At 41.1% G+C, this 9328-nt stretch overlaps 1 protein-coding gene across 3 annotated transcripts in view; it reads right to left on the reverse strand.

Moving 5' to 3' along the window:
- Positions 1–4002, reverse strand: part of kcnip1a (Kv channel interacting protein 1 a) — a 52935-nt gene extending 48933 nt beyond the window's left edge. The window contains exons 1-2 of one of the 3 annotated variants that reach the window (XM_080901910.1): positions 3815–4002; positions 3305–3578 (exon numbers count right to left, since the gene is read on the reverse strand). In XM_080901910.1, coding sequence (XP_080758036.1) covers positions 3305–3392 — 88 coding nt within the window. In that variant the 5' untranslated portion in view covers positions 3393–3578; positions 3815–4002. Of the gene's footprint in view, positions 1–3304 lie in introns of all 3 variants that reach the window. The other 2 variants (XM_080901909.1, XM_080901908.1) reach the window with 2 other exon arrangements.
- Between the last annotated feature and the right edge of the window lie 5326 nt (positions 4003–9328).

Below are 9328 nucleotides of genomic sequence, written 5' to 3' on the forward strand. Positions count from 1 at the left end.
GCAAAAGGCCTACTGGATGCTGGGCGTTGTGCCGAGTGCACATTTCTGCTTAACAGTTGGTGTTTGAGCAGGACAAACTGTTGTTAGCACAGAGGTTTGCCAAAAAAACATGACTCGGGTTCCGATCTGGTGGTCTATTCTTCCCAATCACACCCCTCCAGGTCACACTGTCATCGTCCACCTAAGGACAATGGAGTCCCCAGTAGGGCCATTAAGAAAACGGAGCACATTGAACTGTCATTAGGTGCACAGACAGAAACTTAGTTCCAATTTTATGATCTCTGTTTTTATTTTGTTCCAATTTTATGTTCACATTTTTATTTTTTGTATCGGTTTCATGGAAATAAAAAAAGTGTCTATTTTCCACATTGTATGTGAATTATTATAAATCTTTAAACATGTTCAACAAAGTATTTACACAATGAGCTGCTAATTGTTTGAACTGCATAAATTCATTCTTAGCTGATTTTTCTTTACATCTATCTAAAATGTAACAAGCAGTATCTCATGTCTTTAACGTCATGCATAATGTTTTGCCATTTCAAGGTCAGCCGTGTCAAAGAGCTTAAGTGACTTTGATAAACTTAGTTCTTCAGAAGCATGTTTACAGGTCTTAAAGCTTTAGGTATTATAATTTAGTTAGTAAGAAACCTGACTTCAGCTGCTGTGTAGCTCAGAGTCTGATTTAGTCAGAGAGCTTTATGGTAAAAGAGAGAATTTTTAAGTAATTCTGCTCCACTGCCTGTCATAAAAGTCCTACTGAGATGTAAAGGACAGATTTGCATATATATTTTATTTTATTTTATCCCAGTCCTTAATGTCCCTTTCCTGTCTTCCTGCAGAATAACAAAACACATTTGTGCCATGAATTTCAAAAAGGGAAATGGGATTAGCAACATCAGAAGCATAATTCCTTTAGTGAGGTTTGCTGTCACTGATTTGATGATGGCTTAAGACAACCACTCATGAATTTAGCGATTTAATGTAATGTTATTTTCTCCCCACCGTAAACTCGTATTTTCCCACAGGTACCAGCAGATGTCAGTGCTGCTATGAAAGCCTTTACAGAGCTAAATCCTTAGCAAACCTGTGTTTACAATTCATTTCAATACATTTAAACACTTGAAGTATTTTCTCTTTCCAAAGCCATGCTGCTACTGGTTTAAAAAAAAACTGATATAAAAATCATGTTACCAGTGAGAGGACCAGACTATTCTGTCCCCCGCAGCTTATTACTGTCTTCTTAAAGTGTCCTAAAATGCTGACTCTTAAAGGTCATCTGAAAAGAGCCTGTAACTTACAGTGAAGTGTTGAAAATGCTGTCAGGCCTCTTGGCTGCAGAAAGTAATAACCCTAGTCCCCTTTTACCATCAGCATCTCAGAAAAAAAAACAGAAAGGGACTTTGCTGCTATGGATGGACAGATGGTTGCATGGATGGATGACTGGATCAATATCTCAGTAGATGATATTTTTTACTTCACGGATCACGAATAATTCTTAAGGGAGAGTAAAATACTGATCTGATCTTTGAATTTATGAGTTTTGATCAGTGGAGCATTCTTGTGCAGAGGTAACAGCTGTAATTCTTGGTAGTATTAGTTGCTCTTAAAGAAGGAAAGAGAAAATAAGCACATGGAGCTAACAAGCTGTGGATGCTTATAAGTTGAGAAACTGTAGGAGACATTACTACACAGTAAAAGTCCCTCAGTGGCAGTGCATTGGTTTTCTGGAGTTTACCCTAAAATCACCAGCACATACAGTTATTTAAAATTCTGATCTTTAAAAAGAAAACAAATATTAGAATTTCAGATACAATTAAGCACCATTAGGAAAACAGTGAGCCAAATGAGACGGCATTACATTAGACTCTCTTTCCTTTTTCTCCAAATGGCTTCATAACCGCCCAGTTTACAACTATCCAGTTTCTGATGCAGACTGTGAAAGTGATCTGAAATGGATCCCAGCACTCAAGAAAAAATATTTCAGAAAAACAAAGCTCAAGCACGAAGCCTAGGTGTAATTAGTATTGCAGTGTTCATAGTGTTCATCTGCCACTTCATATCACATCTTCTTTTCATATTCAGTTAACACAATGTGTGCGTATGAGCCTGAACCTCAATGTGTCTGATATTTTGCAGAGCCAGATCTCTGGTTCCCTGCAGCTCATTTCCTTTTTATCTGTGTGGGTGTTGTACTGACCGTGTGTATTTTTTTTTTTTTTTTTACATATATGTGCTCATTTGTGTATGTTTGTGATTACTTTCTGCTAAGTGTGCATTTTATTTCCTGTGAGCATGACAGGGGAGCACTTTATGTTTGCTGCTGGTTGCTCTTTTGGTTTGTCTTCTAAAGACTGATTTGTTATGCAACCAAACCTCAGCAGAAGCTCCTTCATGACGTTATGAGTGTGTGAGACCTCGAGGGCAATTCTACCCACTGTGGCTGAAAGCTTGAGCCATCCACAGACATGTTTGTGAGTGTGTGCGTGCATGCATTTGAGTAAGCCTATTGTGCATCTACTGTATGTGTTTCACTGAATTCTTAGAAATTTCCCATCCCACCAGAAACAATTTCAGCTGGCTCAAAGAGTATTATACAGTAAGTGTGTGTGTGTTTGTGTGTATGTGTGCATTTGAGGAGGCTTGTGCGTGTGCCTTCAAGCAGCTGCTATGCTGCAAACAGTTTCTGAAGCACGGCTCTGTGTGCCTTTTGCCTGCACTGCTTTCCTGCTTCGGCAGTAAAATGGATCGCTTTAATGCTGCACACGCGCGCACACAAAAACATCAGGCCAGTAACATGAAGACACAAGAAACATGCAAGCACATACACACATATTAACCACTAATAAATCACAATAGTAAAGCCCTTCGTTTCCTCTCGACATGTGTGTGCAACTCCTTTCCCCGCCGCTGCCACACCGACGCTTTTTATTACTCACATTTATCACAGGAGCACACTCGCACACACTCTGTTCTGTATCAACTTTATCTCTCCTCTCTATTAGTCGCTTACTCCCTTCATCTCTGTCTTTTTCAGTCCCCCCCCCCCCCCCCCCCCCCCCGTGGAGAACATACTGAACAGAACGAGGTCAATAGCAGACAAGAGTAGATGCCGCGGAGAGTGAAGAAAAGAGTTGCACGAGCTGAAGATGAACAATGAAGTGGACTGAACTTTCACTTCTGATTGTGTGCTAATAGGCTTTCCTGCAACACTATCACTGTCTGCAGCACCCACTTTCTGAGCAAGCAACTTGTGCAAATTCAAGAACTTAGGAATATAGCCATGGCTCAAGCACATACGTACCTTTGATGAGAGTCCCAGTGACCAGTTTGTGAAGGGTCACAGCAAACTTGACAAGACCTTGTTTGCAGCGTTTTGCACACCCTGTCATCCTGACAGCGACCCGGGATGCAGCAGGCTGAGCAGGGCCAGAGCAGGACAGGGTTTCCAGGTCCAAGTCAGCACCACCAGTAGCAGCACTCTCAGATCAATACAACTTCTTCTTAGTATATGTATCCAACACCGGCAAAAGGAGCAGAAGATAGAGGCTTACTACGTCGCCTTTCGTCTTCCTAAGCTGGAGGGGAAAGGAGGAATGGTGATCTCCCTCTGTTTTTCTCTGCTTTCCCTCCCCCGCTCTTTCTTTGCCTTCTCCAGCTCACCTCTGTGCGTGTCCAAATTAGTGAGATGTGCATTTAGTGAGAGTGAGAAAGAGAGAGAAGAGAGGAAGAGAGAGAGAGAAAGAAGGTGTGTTGAGGAAGTAAAATTTGGTGTCCGAGTAAGACAACTACAGCTTATTAGAGATTCTCTTACATTCCAAGTTTCCATGAAACTTCCTTCTGCGGACAGCCTGTGGGGTTGCAGTAATGAAGCAGTCTCATGAACTCTTCGTTGCTTTTTCTGTCCTTCTTCTTCCTCTTTCTTTTCCTCCTCTTTATCAAATGCGTTCCCCTTTAAGTGGGGAAGCAGCAATACACTTTCAGCACCGGTGACAATGGACAGCTCCCCACCACGCAGACCAAACACACTAAGCTTGTTCTGCTTCTTTCTGTAGGCAAACACACGCGCACACACACACATGTTAACATGCACACACACTCCTCCTTCAACCCCTCCCACAACCCTCAGAACACATGAAGGCACTTGGTCTTCGTCCGCTGATGAAATGAGCTTTGTCTGCAAACACCAGATTCAGCATTTATAAATATTATCACCAAAATTAGAAATAGAAAAACTCTGTGATTTTAAAAGGTATTCAACTTGACTGTGTTTAACATTTATTTATTTATTTATTTATCTTTTGTCTTTTATATTTTATTATTATTATTTTTGCTTTTACTCATTACGTGTAAATTTAAGTGGATTTCACATTTAAAAACCAAATAAACAACTTAATATAGAGTCAATCTCTGCCTGTCAGCTGCCATGGAGCTGTCACAGGTCAACGTTCATCCAATCCAGTCTATGCTTTTTCTTGAAGCCCATCCCAGCTGAAATGGGTTGAGAGAAATGATGCACAGTAGACGCAGAGAGACAGTAAACCATTCACATCTACACCTTCAGCCCATTTAGAATCAAAATTAACTTCTGTGAATGTCTCCGGAGTGGAGGAGGAAACAGAAGTATCTGGCAAAAAGTCAAAAAAATGATGTCCTACTCTGACCTGCCTAAAAAGTGGTAACGTCAGTATCTAAAAATACTCTGCAAATAAAATTCCTGAATTTAAAAACAAAACATATGTGTGTGTGTGTGTATGTATATATATATATATATATATATATATATATATATATATATATATATATATATATAAATCCACCTCATTTAAAATGTAAGCAAGTTTAATCTTGATGTTTTATATCTCAGCCTTTACACAAGCTTTTACTCTATTGATTCCTTTGACCTCAATCACAGTTCATCAATAGGTTTTCAGCCAGACAGTGAGCATGCTAATCAATCGATCCATTTGTACTTAACAATAATTGTTACGGATCACATGCTTTTGACCATTACCATGGCCCCTGATTCATCCTTACTACACTTTTCATCGCGCTATCATTGTCATCGTCATTATCTGAATGTGGCACATAACTCAAGAGAGATGACAAGACTAAAACAGAGAGGAAAAGATGGAAAAAAGAGGAGCACATGGGAGAGACAGAGGAGGCAGGGAGATAATCTTGTAATGTCTTTCTGGGCTATATTTGGCTCCAAATCATGTATGGCTACTGGATCAATGACTGGAATGTAAAATACTGAACAAACAACAATAAGAGCAAAGGGATGGGGGGGTGAAGAGAGGAGAAATGAAGAAATAGATACAAACAGACACCTATGGGGGGAGAAGGCAAGCAATGAAACAATAAAAATGCTAATGAAAGGAATAAAAACAGAAGAAATAGGGAGAATTGATGAAGGTGACGTGGAATGAGCTGGGGACTTTGCCAAGAGATGGAAGAGGGGAGGTGTTAGCAGGAGGCGGGATGTAAAACTCAATGTCCCGTACCATCTCAGGGTTATTTGCTATCAAACTGAAAGGGTCTGAGAGGACTGGGATCGATGCTTATCTTCAGTTTCGAAATGTTCTGGCTCACACTTTCTGAAAGCAGTGGAGGGTGGGATGGAAAAACTGACATGAGAGCAGAGAGAAAGAAAAAGAAGGAAGAAAGAGGAGGGGTGGAAGGAATAAAAGCAGGTAAAAAGGCTAAGCAGAGAAGGAGGAGGAGGTGGGGGGATTGTTTTTTCAGGCATCACCACTGTTTCAGCTATTAAGCATGAAGGAGATTACTGTGTTGGAGAATTTGCATAAACATGCTTCTCTATTACCGCCCCCATTGTTCATGATTAATGAGATTAGGGTTGCCTTTGCGCACAGATTCAAGGATGTAATAGCAGCTAATTGCTTGTCTCTTCCCAAATTAGAAGTTGCCTTGTTTGATGTTTGTTTCAACATGGATTCACTCAAAGTGATGGAGCTCTCATTTCTTTGCCTAGGAGAGAAAACATACCTGATAGGCACTGTGGATGATAAAGAAATGGAGAAAATTGAAAGGGAAGTAGAGAGAGAGGCGAGAAGAGAAAAATCTGGCTTGAAGACAGAGTTTCATGATCCACGGCGGCAATAAAGCACCTCAAAATGAACTCAGAAAGGGACCAAATGCTGAAGAAAAGACACCAGGGTAGTAATATACTGCTTATTTGAGAAAATGGTAAAGATGTGACTAGAAAATGAAAATGGTTTGCAAGCAGCTGGGAAGAAATAGAGATGCATAAAGAAAATCAGTAAACAGATCTGAGAGTGCCCACAGGTATGCAAATGACATAATGGAAAAAGCTAAAAGAAAGAGAAGAAATATAAGAGATGGAAGCAGTGAAGTGAAAAGAAAGGAGGAAAAACATGGGACTATGAGGGAGATGAGACAGCAAGAGGAGGTGGAGATGGGCTGAAAAATGAGTGAGACAAAAAGAGAGGAGATTGCTTTGAACGCTGTAGATCTGTCAGAATTGAATCAGAGGCGGCCAGCTGTAAGCTCTGATAGTGCTTTGCCTCTAAATATACCGGGCTGTGAGATGGACTGATAGGGCAACAACAACAGACACAACAGAAAATAAAGCAGGGTTTTCAACCCATGACTGAAGAGGAATGGGATGCAAAACGCCACGTACGTGTGTCCGCAAAGAATTACCTCTTAGCAGTGTGCGATTTTGTGTGATGACAGTTTTAGAATACGTAAGTGTGTTTGCATAATATGACAATATCCATGCAAGTTCCAGTGTTGCCAACCCACATGCCTGCATTGGCATACCCATTTAACAGGGTTGATATCGCATCCATGTTTGCTGCCGCACGGCAACTCGACTAAACAACCTTAAGCGTCAAGACCCATCTGCCCTGACACAGCAACAGAAGAAACCCTGCTTTTAGAGCTCGTCTTTGGGTGTGAGCAGCAAATGCTGCCCTGGAGGTCTGGAAGTCGACTCCAAACCACCACCCCACACTTTGCCCCGGACACTCAGGGTGTCAGTGGCAGTTATGGAGTGACAACGTCCCCTCTGGGTGAAATTACAACCTCAACACACCATCCCTCCTCTCCTCTTTCTTTTCTTTGGCTCCATTTCCAAGAAACCCCCCTCAAGACATTCTGCTGATGACAACTGCTTGTCAGGATCACAGCACATACACATGCACAGCTTAGGACACACTTATGTACAGACACAGTCCTGCAAAAAGGAAATATCCCCTGCAGAGCTCTCTCTCTCTCACACTCTGACACACATACACACACAAATACACAGAGAAAGCTCCAGATGTGTCTTTAAGCATCACTACAGAATATTCTTGAGCCCAGCTGTCTCTGATATTGACACCCCTGAGACAAGTTGTGCATTCACACTTTTTAATCTGTAGTTCCTCTTTCTTCATCCATCTCTCTCCACCATTCCATCTCTGTAAACCCCATGTTGGCCTCCATGGGAAGAGTCAGTGCTGAGGTGGGCTTCGTTAAGAATGGATCAACAGAGATCTCACGTAAATACGACCATAGGCCCACGCCACTACTCTGAGCCTTTGCATCATGTATGTTGGAGAATATATTAATAATTAAGGTGAGTCTCCCTGGAGAGGGTATGGGCAGCCCTGTGGGTCTAGCCCAGCTTCTTTAATTTAAAGGCAAGTTGTGTAAAAGTATCTGCAATGCAGTTTCCATTTAAGCTCCTTTAGTTGGTGCACTGCAGGACTTCAGGAGACCACATTTGTCTAGGAGTTGAGTCAAAACCAGCCATCTAGGAGGCAACTGCAATGGGACTAACATGCAATACAGAAAATACGCCCCCTAGTATTCTCTGAAGAAAAATGATATCAGCTGAATGATATGAATTCTGTTTTTATGCATGGAAACAAAACCTTCTTGCGTTCTGCAAACTTAAACTGTACACAAGCCCCAATTGCATTTCCACTCACCACTTTCAAATTATCTAAGTTTTATTGTGCTATAATTACTCATTATTGTTATATTGTTCATACACCACACCTGTGTACCTGGCCCTGCACTCTGTGATAGCTTGGGCAGGAAGCAACCACCCCCCAAAACCATCCACACCCTCCCAAGTTTGATAAGCAGTTAAAAATAATTAGGTTTCATACGAAACATCAATATCTAAAACATTTAGGTCTGTAACTAACATTCCTACTTCTTATAGAAAACTGAAAATTGCCTCAACAAGGTTATCACATTTCAAGAAATTCCTAAAATGTGCTTTCCATTCATCTTCCTAACTGCTTATTTAATTCAGGGTGGGTGGAAGGACTCTCTGGACAGGTCAACATTCAATTACAGGGCTAACTGCGAGAAACAGACAACCATTCACACCTACAGCCAATTCAAAAGCACCAGTTAATCTAAAAAGCACGTCTTTGGGAGGAAGCTGGAGTACATGGAGAAGAACATTCAACAATGTCTAGAAATGCCTTCTTCAGTGAATGATATCGAGTTATTCAAAGGTTTTATTAGTGCAGGAATAGCTTGCAGTATTATGGAAAAGTATTTCAGTGTTGTACTAATTTAGACTGGCACGGAGCAGACTGTGTTGTCCATGCTTGCTGTATTGTTAGGTTAAAGACTATAACTTAAAGACTGTAAGTTAAATATGCTCTTTGGTTTCTAGTATTACACTGGATGAGGATGATATAAAATGCAGTTGGCTTAATCAACAATGAAAGCCAGCTGATCATAGTCTGCCCCAAAAAACTCTACTGGGCCTCAAATTATGTGATTTACCTCAAAGTAAGGATAGACCCATTTCCCAAACCCCTTACAACAGGGAAATTAAAAATGAGTGTGTGAAATTAATAAAAAGAAGTATGACCTAAAATGTGAAATAAATATAAAAACACAAGTTTTAAACTTACCCTAGGTAGAAATGTTTTTTAAGTCACTGCTCCATTCACTCAGTGCAAACAAAGACACAGTCCCCCCACCTCCCTTCACCTAGCACTATTTCTGCTGAGCATGAGCGATGACATTCTCAGAGGAGCTTCCAAATCTGCCGACTACAGCAGGTGAATATTTGGCACCTTGCTGCCCCTAAATGCTTCTTCGCTTTTTGGTGTTGTGCCTGGATTGTAATGAACAAGGAAAGCGGTGAGATGTGTCAGGCAACTTCAGCCTTTCTCTGTGTGCACATCAGCATCATCCACTCCATTAAACCTCTGGTGAAAGGTGTCAGATTTATACACACAATCACAGAGTAAGAGCACCTTAGCCAACACAATGATGGTTTCAGTGCCTGCCATCTAGTGTTGACTGCGTGGAAAGATTACTGCACACC

This window comes from Rhamphochromis sp. 'chilingali' (genome assembly GCF_963969265.1).
Source record: "Rhamphochromis sp. 'chilingali' genome assembly, chromosome: 13".
Taxonomy (NCBI): Eukaryota; Metazoa; Chordata; class Actinopteri; order Cichliformes; family Cichlidae; genus Rhamphochromis; species Rhamphochromis sp. 'chilingali'.